This window comes from Strigops habroptila, chromosome 1 (genome assembly GCF_004027225.2).
Source record: "Strigops habroptila isolate Jane chromosome 1, bStrHab1.2.pri, whole genome shotgun sequence".
Taxonomy (NCBI): Eukaryota; Metazoa; Chordata; class Aves; order Psittaciformes; family Psittacidae; genus Strigops; species Strigops habroptila.
The window spans coordinates 152,613,659-152,629,148 of NC_044277.2; the positions used below are offsets into that span (position 1 = coordinate 152,613,659).

The following is a 15,490-nucleotide window of genomic DNA, read 5'->3' on the forward strand; positions in this document are numbered from 1 at the left end:
CTCTTTGCTAAGTGCTTAGGACAAACAGGATCTCCTGTTAATGAAAACCTTTGATGGATGCATTAAGGAAGCAGTGTCTATGTAATCCTATATTTCCTGAGGTTACCTCAGCAGTATATGTGCAGCATAACATTTAAAGAGGGTATGTGCATGTGTAAAGGTCTTGTAAAAAGCTAAAAGTAGCATCTTTACTACTGTTTCAACAGTATGTTTTATTTTACCACGGATGTTCTACAGATATCAGTGTGCTTTATCATCAAACCTTCAGGGAAGGGCATCCGTAAAATGTGGAAACAACCGGTGAAGGATTAAGTCTCAACATCTTCAATACCTCATTGCCCTAAACCACTGAAGGTTTGTTCTCTTTGCTTGTGACTGCAACAGTGGCTTGGTGTGGGCTATTCTGGTAGGTTTTGACCTAGCAACAACTTTTCCCAATTCAGATGTGTAGGTACCTTCTTCTAAAATCCAAGAACAAAAAGTTGATTTTATTCATGACCTTTGCACCTTCAAAAAATGAAGTTCAAACCGTGCAATGAAATGAAGTTCATATTGTCTACAAGAACATATCCACACTGCTGAAAATAAAGCCTTTATTTTATATCTAAATGCCAGATGTCACAATTTGTTGGGCAGTTGAAGGTTTAATTCACTCGAGTCTTGCAATTTAGTCCTGTAGATAACTTAAGGCGAATTATTTAAAAGTAATGCTGTAAGGCAAAGCTGTGAGGATACATCTGTAGAGTTTCTTGTCGTGACCAAGTATATTAAAGAATGATGATGAAGTGAGAGTCAGAATTGTCACCTTTCTCAGGACCACAATGGTACTAGTATTCTGTGTGTGCAAGAAACACGCTGGGGACACTGGAGGGATTTAATAACTGTTTATCTCTGCGAATGGGCTGTTCAGAAGGAAAAGCTGTTCTCAGAAGGGAGGCCAGGTCTGTGCTGTAATGTGGGAATTAAAGTGGGGGTGAAGGTAGTTGCCAATAGCTGACAAAGCGTGGGGTTCATGGGAGTACCGTTTACTCTAGAACATAGCAAGAAAAGCTTCTAAGGTAGTATCACAAAGCTGCAGAAGAAGAAGGGGGGGAAGAGAAAGGAAAACCTTTGTGCAAATTAATCTTATGAAAAGCAAATGCTATTTATAAAAATACATTGTGGCAGTGATGATCATTTTGCAAGCACGGGGTTAGGACTTTGAAAAGTTATGCAAATGCACTGGTGGTGTATACACAACTGTACACCCACTGGACTGTGCTTCATGTGTTCTTGATGCCAATGAAAACAAAGCAGCCTCCAACTGATTCAGGGGAAAAGTCATGGCTGCAAGAAGCCAGGACCTGCTTTACAGAGCTACTGCTCTGCTTCTCATAACTGAAGTTAGGAAAGTCCCTTGGATTTAACCCTAAGTTATTATCTAGGATGGGACATGAATTAGAAGAAGAAGCCGAAGAAGCTTGTTAGTGGTTTTTAATAGTTTTTCCGGCCACAGTCAGTTTCCAGTATAACATGTTTTGTTGCAATTTTTCATAGGAAAAGTTCTTTTTAGATAAGAAATAAATAATCATGTGGCTCACAGCAAAGCTTCCATAGTCACTGGAGACCTCTGGTGTAAGAGCTCAATTAATCACGAATAGCTGAACTCTCTCCTGCAGTGGCATGCCAGAATTGTTTCCTTGCCAATGTCTTTGCTTCCCTTCTGCTCTCCCCACCAAGCTGCTGCTCTTTACCCCCGAGGTAGTGGAGAGCTCTGCCCCTTTCTGCAGTGTGCACTGTGGGGCTGCATATTCCCGCTTTCGTGGTTGTCTTGGCTCATTTTTCACCATTGCTCTGTCCAGCCTCTAGGACATTTGTTCAAAATGCTGTCATCCGAAACGGGCTGACAATCAATGGAAAGACTCCTACGGATTTGTATGACCTTTGATGCAGTCCTTGCCTACATCCTGCCTTAGAATCCACCTCTTCCACCAGCTGTATGTCTCCTAACCTCCAGCCTTATAGAAAGACATTGTGCTATAGTAAGTGCTGTAGATCCCTGTCGCTGTTGTCCCTAGCAGCATGCAGAGAGATGACTTGGCACTGTTTGTGTGTGCCCTATACAGCAGCTGGCAGAGGGGGAAGCATAGCCTATAGAAGGATGTCTGGTTTATAGGAAACACCAAGAGGGTACATCCAGGGGTACCTGTGGTTGCAGCATCTCTGTTAAGTAGCTCTCTACTAATAAAAAGCTAGTTTTAATTTCAGAAGTCTGAAGGCTTCTACCCAGCATGGACTATATAAGGCCTTGTGGCAGCAATCAGTTTAATGAGACATGCAGCAAGGAAGAGAGTTTGATTAGTAAGTGTCTGAAGTGTCTGAAGTAGTACGTACAAGTTTAGTTGTATGTAGTTGTTTAGTTGTAGTAAGTACAAGTTTGATTGTAAGTGTCTGAAATGGCAGCAAGTGATGGAGGTGATGCGAAAGGATTGAAACTAGAGGAAAAGCAGCTGGATTTGAGATACTGGCCAATCATCTCCATGCTGAAAGCAAGAACTAACCTGCTATGTAGCACTGAGCATTGTTGGTAAAGTTGAGAAAATGAAGATAACTTTTTAGATGCTCTCTTACTGGGGAAAACGTCTGAGAAGTGATGTTCTGTTGCTGGGAATAAGGCCTGGGATCATTAAACAGCCCACAAAGGTGTTTGGGGTGAAGTGATATTTTTAACTGTCAACTAGCAGAAGAAGGAACAGGCACTTACATTACAGAATTGAAAGCTCTGCCTTCTGCATGTAACTTTAGAGACATTAAGAAGTACCTAATAAAAGACAGAATAATTTGTGTGACACGTTATTTCTACTTACAGGAGAAATTTGTTGAGAGAAACAGATCTACCCCTGGAAAAAGCCTGCGTTGTTGAACTGTCTAGGAGAAGGATCAGTAAAATAACAGCTCCCAAAGCGAGAACAAGTGTGTAGGCTCCAGCTGAAAGCATCCAGCACTCAGGGTAGTTGCAGGCCAGTTTGAAAGACAGGTATCATAAATCCGTGTGGGTACTGGGGAAAAAGAAACAGGAAAAACAGGAAGAAAATGCTTCATCTCGTGGGAATAGTGCAATAGGTATGGGGCACAGACTTGTCTTAAGTCCCATTGCCCCTGCTAACCTAGGAATAGAGCTATTGTTCCAGGAGCAGCAGAAATAAGGAAGCTCTATTTCTATAGATGTGTAGCCCTTGCTCCTTTAACTGCCTTAACTGCAATAATCTGAGCTTTCTTCCAGCATCTTCATGACATGAGCACTAGGCAAAAGGCAGGAGTTGTGGGAGATGCTGCCTGGACAGCCAGCTGCTGGCTAACACTGTGGGATGCTTTCTGGTGTCCCCTCTGGGGAAGAAACTGGGGGCTCTCCGCTCTCTGCAGCCATCCGGTTTTGTCAAAACTTGTAGGAACTTAGTGTCCTTGAGACCTTAATGTCATTTTGATTTTTGCTGTTTCATCTCTATGTACCTTTTTTAGAGGAGTCCCTTGATTGATCATTTGTAGCTGGAGCTGATCAGGGATTCACAAGCTGCAGGTGTGCCTGGTTTGTGCCTGCATAAGCCTTCTTTCCTTAGGAAATAAGCCTGAAAGGGGAAAAGTACACACCACGATTAAACTTTTCAAGGCTTCCAAGTGAAGGGGGCTATTTACAGCATCAATTCCAATGGAGCCAAGAGCTCAAGTGTGTAAGCCCTGGAGGGCTGAGGGCTGCTGGCTGTTCAGCTGTTGGGTCAGCAAGTGATTTGATGTCAGCTGGATTGTGAAGCCAGATGCAGAATAATCCCAGCGACACTTCTGCACAGCGCTATTAGACTGGAGAAATGAGACCAAGTGCTGGCTATTGTGTCCCCCAGTTGAGAGAAGAGTGCTGTATGACCTTCCCCGAGGAGCTCTTCTGCAGTTCCAGCAACTGTGAGCTTTTAGGAGCAGTGTCTCTGCCTCTGCATATTTGAAGAAGGCTACTGTGCAACCCAAGGTTTCATTTTCCACAATGTTCCCTTTCACCCAAGGGAGTAAATACCCTGGTCCTCCACCTTGTCCGACTGGAGAGTCGGTGCAAATCGTGTTTCAAAACTTCACAGAACCAGGACCAGCATCTCCCCAGTAGTGCAATTTCAAAGTGGAGAGCTATATCCCAGAACAGTGAACTTCACTCTCTAGGAGGAACGTAGCAAACAACCACAGCCCACCACTTCCCTCTGAAAAGGAGAAAACCTCTTTTCTTCATCTAAGCAAACCTAGGGAATGTGGCTCTTGAGAAGTGAAATCGATGGCAAGATGATTGGCTTGGCACTGACACAAGTCGCTTTGTACACATGGTATTTGGTTGATGGAAAGCATGACAGTATTTAGAGGCTTCTTCTTACCCTAAATTACTAACTAATGGATATTTTAATTCCTCAGCAGCTGAATACAACCACATACACATTAATTTCCAAAAGAGGGAGCCTTTCTGGTTCCTCAAGATGTTCTGACTCTGTGACATTTTGCAACCACACTTGCAATGTGCTAGAAGCTCAGGGACATGAATTTACAGTAGTTGGAGACAACTAAACGATCTTTCTTATTAACACAGGTTGTTGGTGACACAAACAGTACATCTGTACCATAAGGTGCAGTACCCTTGTATCATAAGGAGGCACATGGAGGGAGAGGTGGTAGAGTCAAACTCTCATCTGCTAGAAATTGATGTAGTTCTTTAGGCTTCTCTTGGTCGTGTCAAGGAATGCCTTTGCATCAGATGGAGAGGAAGGATTGTTTAAGAATTGTGCCTTTACTTTGCCCTAGAGTTTGGTCTAGAAATTTATTCACAAGAATCTTCCAGTTTCTTGTAATCTGTATAGATTCAAGCAATTTTAGAGACATTTAAGACAATTTTTATCCTCGCTAATCTGTATGATCTGGTAGTAAAACGAAGGTGAGCTCTTCAGAGTAGTTTTTAGGACACCACTTTAGACTGTCACTAGGACCACTTTCTAAAGCCTTCCCACAGCAGTGATATATCATCAAATAGGGTTTGAGATCTAGATCCAGAATTTAAAAACTTAGTACAGACAAGAAAGCATAAATTCCTGCTGCTTTGAACTGAAGCTGCAGATCTTCTTATTCTGAATTTTATCCAATGCTTTCTAAAGAGGCATTTTAAAGTCCTAGTCTAGACAACAGATGAGGCTGCAGGGATGTGGGAAGCTCTGGCTTGTCTGTCTGTTTGCTGAACTGATTGATGTGCTGTTTTCTTTTATGCTGAGAACTGTTTTGCTAATTTGTGCATTTCCTAAAACCTCCTCCCTGCTGTGACCCTTCCAGGGAGCTCTCATTGTGCATGACATAGCGGTTTCAGGGACCCTGAAATACTGTGTAAGGGCAAAGTTACTGCCAGAGCCTGTCTCCCACATACTGCACCGGCATTCTTGTGTAGAGTGTCTTTCATCTGATTTGTGAGAGAACACCTATTTCATTTCCAGATTAAAACCACACTTTAAATACTGTGTCCTCTCACTTTCATGCATGAAGTCTACTTACATGACACATCAGGGACTGTACATCTCATTGTAAAATCAAGGTATGGGTTTACAAGCATGTGATTCCAGGGGAGTTTTGAAAATGTTTGCATAGTACATGCTGCTGACCTGTTTTATGTATTTAGTACACGATTGGGAGCTAGTGGAAGTCTTTACTATCACATAGTAGTTAATAAGTCAGGCAGAGCTCCCAGTGACCAGCAAGTGTATGCAAGCAAATACACTACCCAATTCACACAGGAAGCCTTATACACATCAGCAAATGTGATGTAGTGAAGTAGGAGTCCTCGGTATGCCTTAATCTTTTTCTTTTCCAGAGTGGTAAAACTCATCACTACCTGAATCTCAAACAAAATGTCTATCATTTTATCAGCAGATTTCTGTTCATTGCCTTTATGCCATTACTGTCACAAAAATGATAATGTCTCTTTATAATCTCATGGTGACTATGGTCACCTGCACCGTGTGTTTATTTGGCTTCTCTTGCCATTGGCATGGGGCAGACTTGCTCAGTAGTGACCCTGTTGAACTTTCAAAGGTATTTTTCATGCTGGTGGCATAAAATCTTTATTCATAGGAGACAATTATTCATAGGAGACATGTCATATTCATAGGAGACAATCTTGAACATCTGTCTTAGTTCTTACAGCAACCCCTGCTGATGCTATAGTGTGCATCTGACCTTGCTCTAAATGTCTGGAATATGTATCCTGGAGTTGAAAGAAATGTGATTTTGGTATTTCTATATATTTTTTTTCCTTGTAAGGATAACCTCATGGTAGCAAATGAAACCTTTCACACTTCTAGAACGAAAGTTAAAAGTAAATGCCTCTAATCCACTGTGAGCTGAATCCTAATGCCTGCACTTAGACAAAATACTCTGTGAAATTGATGGAAATTTTACTTCTGTTGGAGGATTAGCAGAGTCTTTCAAGCACAAGGTGAACACAGGGCAAAACTAGGGAGGAATCTTTTTTAGATGATTTATGGCTTCACTAAAGCACAGAGATAAAGCCTGAAAGTGAAATGGAAAATGAGATTCCCTCAAAAAACAAGGTTCTTGATAATCCTGAAGTTAACCTTTAACATTAAGTAATATTTATATAAGACATTATTAAGTTTAGGCATGCTCGTTATCAGTAGCAAGCAGATTGGGAGTATGGAAACCTCTGTCCTGAGATTTCAGGAGTGCTTTCAAAACGTTCCTATGACAAGGGTAGCTCTGCTGTTGTTGATCACTGTTCTTGGCCTCATGGTAGATGAAGTCCAAGCCTCTTGGCTTGGGCTCCCAGCCTTTGGGGAGTTTTTGGCCAGTTTCTTCTGCAGCCGTTTTCCTCTCCATCTGTCCTAGCACTGAGGCTGCATACCTGCTGTGCACCAGGCATGGGGGTAGCCTGCCCAAAAAACATATTCTGTCCTTCATCCAGCAGCTCCAGCAAAGTCAGCCACAGCATGGATGGGTTTGTCTCCCAACTCTGCCAAGTTTCTTGTGTCCTTATTGAACAAGAGGGTATCACTGTCAAGATAGGAGCTTAGCAGAATTGGATGAATGGGTAGCTAGACTAGCTTCATGCTTTCATTTTAGGAAAGACTTTGTCTCCAAGATGGATCTCTCATGGGAGAATTAGAAAGTGCTATTTCACCTTCCTCCCTCTTCTGCCTCTTGAGAAAGCTGCTAAGACAAGACAACACCTCAGCCCATACCAGCCTCTGAGCCGATGCCAGAGAGCCTCTTGCTTTGTTTTGTAGATATGAGGTGGCAGCAGGAGTTCCAGTGGTTTTGCTTGTCTTTGAGGTGGAAAGTGAATCTTTTCGTTGTAGACCATAGATTTCTTACAAAATCTGTTCCCTCCAGAGGACTTGGGCTGCAGCAGCATCCCCTGATTAAGGCTTCACGTTAACTATCACTTGAGGATTTATTTGCTTAGCTCTTGAATAGTATTTCTCACAGGAAGCAGGTGTCATTTGTACTTTATTGGTCTGTGCTGGCTTCCACTTCAGACTTCGCTTTACTGGAAGGTGTTGCTTCAGGCCTGGAGTATTCTGGCTGCCTGGGAGATGTTATGCTTAACAGGGAGATGTGAGCTGAAAGCTGTAGGTGTAACTGGGAGGTGGAGGAGGCAAGGTGTTTACTGTGCAGTTCCCACCCTGGCATAGGCTATCCAGAGCCAATCTTTGTGCTCTCTGGAGTTATTTTTCCCTTGATTTTTTTTTTTAGTTGAACTTTTGTTGCACTGGTTTTTAATTTGTGTGGCTCTATTTCATGCAGTTGAAAGCACTGGCAGCACTTGCTAATACTGCTTTGAAAGCTGGTCTTCTAAATGCTTTGTGAGTTTTGAATTGTTATGACTGAGGCTTTTAAGAAAATAGAAATATTGTGTAGGTTTTACCATCTCCTTGTAATGCTTAATAAGCTATCTCTCTAAGCTCTGTAGGGCAAGTAGAATTTTTCTTACTTTAAATGGTACAAGTTGATTTGTTTTAGCCTGGTTTTGAGCTTGCACCCTGGCCTGGTATTCAAGCCAAAGAGCCTATCCAAGACAGCAGCAAGTTGGAATATAGTTTGGTGTTAAAAATCAGCATTACCCCCCCAGAAGCAGGGGTAAAGAGAGAGATGCAACTGGACTTGGTTTTGTGCAGAGGAGGGTCTGGTACGAAAGATAAAAAGGGAGCTATAAACAAAATGCTGAAGTGAAGAATTATATTATCCATGGCATTTTGTATTAAACAAAATATATTTATACAACAACTGTGAAGGCAATGTCTCAGTAATGTGCTAAACCTAAGCTTTGATTCAATCCGTCAGAGAAGCAAGGCTCCAGAGCAGTTCCACAGAGGCACAGAATAGGTGAGTATTAGGTATATAAGTAAGGTTGCAAGAAAGGATCTGTGCTCACCATGTGTAGGACCATTGCTCTGTCTTACATGGACATATCCCTAATCCTGCCACCAGGCTCGCTGAGGTCTCCATGCCCAACTTTCCCATGTGCTGAATTGTCACCGAAGTTTGAACTTTGTCTTCTCTTAGCCTTTTTCCCTGGGTAGAAATGACAGCATTGCTTCAGAGAACCCTTCTTTGGTATTCTCTCTTTCATTCTGCACCTGTGTCTCTTCTCACAGAGCTATTCCCTGAGCATCGTAAGGAACATCAGTGAAGAATTCATTTTGTTTTGTCAAGTTTCTGGTCTGACCCTTAATTTAGAGCAGTCATTTCAGTCTACAATAAACTCTGTGTTCCTGCATGCTGCAGTGAAAGAATTACGAGCAGTCCTTAGCCACGTGCATTCAGGATGCTTTGGTAGCCCCATGGGACAGGTAGACTTCAGGGCCTGAAAACTTATGGAACGGGGGTAAAGTCAGGATGTTATTTTCTGTGTAATAGTATATATGGGGTCTGCCTGTATGTAAAAGCTTTTACATGATTCACTGAGACCATTAGGAGTGGAATGGCATACCATCATTTCAGGCACAGAGCTCTTCAGAATGAACAGCTTTTTCCATCTCTCCCCAGGGAGCCCCAAGAGGCATCCAGCATGTAGCTGGGAAGAGGCTGTTCATAAGTCTTCCATCACAGCATCCAGGAACACAAAGCTTATTGTTGGGATGAGCCTGCAGCTCTGAATGATAAATAAGGCAGGGCAGCTAGATGAAAAGGACTGACTTCCTTTGCTAAGACAAAGGCGGACTGATTTTTAACATTTAACAACCTGGACCTCTCATGAGTGTATGGAGCACATGTTGGTAGAGAGTCCAGAGCTAAACACAGTATTCTGTAAGTACGGTGAAGTAATCAGGCAGCAGGGCAGAATGAGAACAAAGCTCTTTTGACTGAGTTAATCTTAGACATATATTCTGTGCTTTCACCTGTGCTGTGCTTTTTGCCTCTCTCTGTTTCTGATATTCATTGATGCACCAGGATATATCCAGTCCAGGCTGCTTATTTCATATACCCTCTTGGATTTCAGTTCTTTGAAGCAAGCAGACCTTCTGGCTTTGCGTAGTTGGGCTTGGAGGCTAACAGAAAGGTGCTTTCTTAAGTGATTTTGGCTTATTTGGTTTCTGAGGTCATGAACATAATGGAAGAACACCTGCTCTCATCTTGCTTCAGCACTTAATCCCTGTCCCAGACAAGCCTAGAAGGGCACGGCACAGGAGGTGAAGAATAATGTAAAAAATGGCTCAATAACTTCTTTGAGCATCCGGAAAGGTTCATGGATAATGATTTCATTCTCCCTGGCTTTCTCATATCCACACCAAGAAATAAGAGAGAAAGACACTGTTTCTTCAACTACTACATTCGTTGCTTGACAGAGTGAAAAATATATGAATAATCCAAGGTCTGTGCAAGCAATATCCGAAGTATTGAAAGACAGTACATGTTTCTTGCATGCCTGATGCAAGCAGAGGTTTCTGTTGACAAATAATGCTTTGGCTGAGACTTCTCAAGGCTCGTTACCAATCCGTGTGGTGTGTGCACATCTACTTGACATTTTGCGTTATCTTCTTTCTAACTGAGCCTCTTTCCCTTCAGGGTGGCAGGACACAGTGCATGCGAGAAGTCTGCCCCATTCTGTCATGTCCCCAGCACCTCAGTCACATTCCTGCTGGACAGTGTTGCCCCAAATGCTTAGGTGAGTGGTGTTTATTCTGGGAATATTGTAATTGGTATGGTATGTTTCTGTGTGATAACTTTTATACCAGTATTTCGCAGCACAGTTCTGGGAGAGGCAGTATTGCTCAGTGGAGTCTATAATCTACAGGTTTAAACAGGTACTCAGGGTCAGTGTGTAGGGTTGTGATGGGTGATACTAAGTAAGCAGCCGCAGAAGACCATTTGAGCATAGACCTGTTGGCTTGCTTAGGAAGACTCCTGCCTTCATTACACATTTTACAAAGGAGGTTGAGGAGGGAGGAAGTGTTTTGATGGAGTTTGCCACAAGAAAAGGGCCTCACCCTCTCATGTTTTTACTGAAGTGTGCGTTTGCATTCTTGGTTTTGAGGAAATGCAGGTCAGAGGAAACTTCTGGACTGAAATTGCATTCTTATAAGCTGTTGTTGGGGAGGCCAGGGAACCAGGAGTCTGCCTCTTAAGGCGGAATCACAGTTTCAGGCACGAATATTTTCAGTTACATCTTTCCAACACATTTTAAAGGAGAAGTCGGAGGCCTCTATGAAGGGTTAGCTCTTCCAAGTCATGCCAAGGAAGGCAGTGACTTTTGAGAGTCCTCATTTTGCTCTTACCATGTCCACAGATCCCACAGGTTTATGTCCTTCAGTGCTTGTCCCTCTATTTAATAAACAAGGCGCACTTATATCTACCAAGTAAATTAGCTTTAATTTTGTCTATGAGGTTATAACTAGGTTTGGAAAAATTTGAGAGTTGATAACTCTCAGTTCTGTAACAGAAACTTTTTTGTCATTTTGACCGTATCTTTACTACTATCCAAAGTCTTTTTCCAAGGCTAGGTTAGGGGTATAGAGAAGTCTGGCCTTGGAGGCAGCAAGCCATAGAGTTCCAGGTTCTCATAATAGTTAACATTTTTGGCTGCTTCAAACAAACCTGTATTTATTTATTTATCCATTTATTTATCTATTTATTTGTTAATTGAGAAGTGCTGCAGATAAATATCTGCCTGGAACAGTTAGCTGCGGCACCAGAGAGTAATACAGTAAAGGAATGAAATGGAGAGGAGAGCAGTCCAAACACCAGGCTTCTGTTTTGGCTGAGGACATTTTTCCTTTCCTTCTGTAAACTCCCTTGTCCTCCCCATCCCAGGCTTTTCCCAACTGAACTTTCCCCTCCTTGATCCAGGCATTCAAAACCCAGCTTTAATTTTTGACTGCTTCATGGGGATTTTTCTACAGGGTCTTTTTTCCTCGGAAATGTCTGTAAAAGAGTTCACTGATAGATAATGTCTATTCACAAGGAAGTGTTGGAAGTTTTGGAGTGGAGGGAGAGCCGAGGGATGTGTAGCACACTGCATGGCAGTTAGGAAAGAGAAACATTTTCAGGGATGCTGAGGCAAGGCTTTTAAAGTATCATGTGGAGGATCTCCCTGCAATTGAATTCCTAATACTCAGCGTATATAACTTAGAAGAATGCAGTGGACTCGACTGGGACTTGAATTATTAGTTTAACTAGTGGTTATGAACCAGCAAAGCTAGCCATTACGCCAATATCTTCATCACCACATCTTTTAGAAGTGGTAGCTCCTTTGTCAGTGGTTTTTTACCAACCATTTAACAGGATTGGCCACCCAGAATTGAGCTGGGTGGTTTGCAAGGCATGGGAAGAGGGTGTGAGAAAGAACTGGACTTCTCTTCACTTGCTGACATAAGTTATGCAGTTGAAATCCTGGCCCTACATAGAGCAGTAGCAGTGTTGTTACAGGCAGGACTGTGGTTAGGCTTTGCCCGTAAGTGGTGCATGGATGTAGAGCAGTTCCTTGTAGGGCTGTTGAGCATCCTCAGCTGATTTCATGTCAGTCCTGTAAGAGGAATCAAGTCTTTTCAGAAGGATGCACGTTCAGTAAATGGAAGGCTGGTTATACAAGCATAGATTAGTCTGAGGTAGCTAATTTGCAAGAGAGATGTTCAAATTGTGTCTAACCGAAAAATAGCAATCATTGCTTAGCTTTAGTTTAATAGTTATTTTAACATTAAATTTGTAAATGCTGAAGGCTAATCCAGTGGATTTTGCTATGTGCTTATCCTTTTGTTCACTTACATCTCAGAGGAAAATGGAACCTTTTTCTTTTATGCTGTTCTACATTTATCAGTAATTATTGAGAAGAGAAGGAATTGCAGAGTGCAAACACCTGGTGGCTTGAGAGCTGAAGTATTGGCCTAGTACTTAGCGACTTCTTGTATGCGTTTATAGTAGTCATTCCCTATCTTGGAATTGATGCCTATTTGATGTCAGACCTCAGAAATGATAAGCCAAGGGACTGGCAGACACTTATTGAAGAATTTGTTAGTTGGCTGCCACCAAAAGTAAACAGGGGAAGGTATTAAAAACCAGGAAGATAAGTGTAGTGTTTTTGTAAAGAGCTCATGTTTATGTATCATAATGATCACTTGTTTAAAATAACTACCGGGAAAGAAGCTGAGGAATAGGAGAAGCTTGCAGGACCACAAAGTGTGGTGCAGCTTGGGCGTAAAAGCGCTTGAAGGATTGCAGGACTTTAGGAAGGATTTGATATTGGTGCTGCCTTCCCTGTATAGTGCTTTCAACCTTGCCTTAGTCTTGTGAAACGCAAATGTTTTATGAGTTATGGAAATTAAATATCCTGTGTTGCCCTCATTCTGCTCATAAATGCTGCAAATGCCTGTATTTCTTGCAACCCTGTGTGAGCATGGTACACCAAGCTATCTTAGTGAGACCAGACAGCTCCTATGTTGGGGTTTTTTACATCATTGTCACTGAGTTGATTTAGTTTGGCTGCTGTGAACCCCTGAAGTAGATATGCTAAAAGCAGTTAAGGCTGCTTTATTTGATAAGTTATTGCATTACGTTAAAGACTGTTTAAACTAGTTGAAGTGTACCTACCCGAAGATTTTTCAGGGCTTACTTTTTATTCCTTTAGCTGCACTGTGCACTTTATGATGAGAAGTAGAAGAAAGATTTTTTCCAATATAAACATACCATAAATCATATTTACATTCTCTCCCACAGTAGAATTTGTACAGATGAATGTGTGCGAGAAGAACAGGGAACTGTTAAAAGCACATACTTTTTTCACACCAAAATGGAAACACATAGCAAATGACACATTGCACATTAATTTCGTCTGGTGACAATAAGCCCTACTATTTTTGTTGATAATATGGCATCTTTTCAACCACATTCTGTTTCTATTACTGTTTATTTATATTCAGGACAAAGGAAAGTGTTTGACCTCCCATTTGGAAGCTGTCTCTTTCACAGCAACGTGTACGATAATGGGTCCTCATTTATTTATGACAACTGCACAGTGTGTACATGCAAGGTAAGTCCACAGAGCTTTGGTATTGCGTGCTGCTGGTCGTCTGGCTTGGCAGTAATTTGTAGGGCTGTGGAATCATAAGCCCTAAATACTGTTCTTCTTTGGCATCTTGTGTGGTCCCTGAGAATCTGATCTGAAGAGCGCTTGCAGTTGTGCTAGGGAAGTTTAAAAAGTTAATGACTGCCTCAGCTGAGACATGTTGCCTGGTCCTGCGTGGTCCAAAATGAAGTTGTTTCAGGTTATGTGATCCACTTCGAGTTTTCATTAGATTAGAAGAGGTGTTTCTAAGTGGTGAATGACCATATCTTTGCTGAAGGGCAGTGATTTATTTTTTTTTCAGGTCCTTTAACATGAACTGTGACCACTTGCACTTCTGCACCTAGGTAAAAAACAGGAAAGTGTCACCAAATCAGTCAGATTTTGCAGGCCAACAAAAGGGGAAGTTGGGTTTTAGCTTCACAGGCCATGAAAAATCCCCTTAATGCAGTAAATCATTTTTGTCTTCTCCGACTTGACCTATTCAAAGCACTTGGGCTGTAGTGTGGGTGGATGCAATGAGTGAGTAAGCAGAAATGTTATGGTAAGGACACAAAGGAGCACAAACATCGCGGTGATGATTTTATGATTTCCTTTTGTCCTTTTACCTAGGATTCAACAGTGGTATGTAAGAAGAGATGCTTACTTCCTGGTGAATGCAGTAAAAACAAAGACCACTGCTGCAAGGAGTGTGTCTCGTATATCTCTCCAGAGGAAGTGAGAGTGTGCAAGTTTGGCAATAAGATCTTCCAGGTAAAGTTTCAGGTGTGGCTCAAGAAGAGATGCCATTGTAACAGCTGAAACGGCATGAGTTTACTGTAGATTAGTATTGTGGCTTGGCTTTTAGCAGAATCCTCACCATCCTAGTTGATAATGGAATAGCTCAGAGGCAAAGCTTTGCAGAACTTGCCATCTGCTGTTTTTTTCCTGAGTTTGTGTAAGTTCTGCTAATACACAGCAGTTAAAGATTAGTTCTTCCTTGATGTGACATGTTGTCTCCTTCTCTATATGCAGAGATTCAAGTAGCTGTTTCATGACAAGTAGTACATTTTTAGTAAGAAACGGCAATGCTCTGCTTTCCCACTGGTATTCACGGAGTGGTGTGTAGGCTTTATCTGCTGAGCCAGAGTCTCTTCCATAGCTGAGCCAGTAAGAGCTTTGCAAAGTTCATCTTGACTGAAAGTTATTCATCTTGATTTACTACATTTCACGTCTCTGCTAAGGACAGCACCCCTGATATCTTGTATTGGGATAGCCATAACTGTTACGTACTGCATTCTCACCCAGTGTTTTCAGAACACTTCTTCTATTGCTAAGACCCTGTTAGTTTTTCCAAGTGGTGTGGCTTTTTTCACACTGTGTCAGAAGAAGATTCTGTCACCTCATGAGCCATCTGTGAATTATGAGACTCTTGAATCAGATCAAATGTTAAATCTTTGTGAATGCTTGGTTTGCTCAGCCAGAATTGCTTCCCAATTATTCCATCTTTTGTGTACCTAGTAAAGTGTTTATTCTGGAAATTACATGTGAACCTACTGTATGCTGAGACTATACTCCATGTGATTGGCGCTTTCACACTGGTGCTATTGTGCTTCAGGAACAAATGCCGCCTTCTTAGGCACCCAACTAAAATATCCTGCTTCTTGTGAAGATTTTATTATATTACTAAGTATTATATGGAGTGAGAAAAAATAACGAGACAGTCCACCCATTCCTGGCTTTGTGAGCAAAAAGGTAAATCTAGCATCGCTCTGTTGAGGTTAATGGTCTAACACTAGTAGAATGGGCACAGCGAATGTGTTTTTGCATGCCCATGTAAAACCAGCTGTGATATATTCTGGTACCTCAGCAGATGCTTGGAGAACAGTCATTAGTGGCCCACAAGAACATGTGCTGCATCAGGAACGTCAGGCAATGGTAACATGG

At 41.9% G+C, this 15,490-nt stretch overlaps 1 protein-coding gene across 4 annotated transcripts in view; it reads left to right on the forward strand.

Annotated features, from left to right (window-relative positions):
* Positions 1-15,490, forward strand: part of BMPER (BMP binding endothelial regulator) — a 143,631-nt gene that overhangs the window by 62,984 nt on the left and 65,157 nt on the right. For all 4 annotated transcript variants that reach the window (XR_003994222.1, XM_030505117.1, XM_030505127.1 and 1 more), the window contains 3 exons: positions 10,075-10,174; positions 13,422-13,531; positions 14,177-14,317. Coding sequence is in view for 3 of the 4 variants with exons in the window: in XM_030505117.1 (XP_030360977.1) it covers positions 10,075-10,174; positions 13,422-13,531; positions 14,177-14,317 (351 nt within the window). In the remaining variant the exon portion in view is untranslated. The remainder of the gene's footprint in view (positions 1-10,074; positions 10,175-13,421; positions 13,532-14,176; positions 14,318-15,490) is intronic.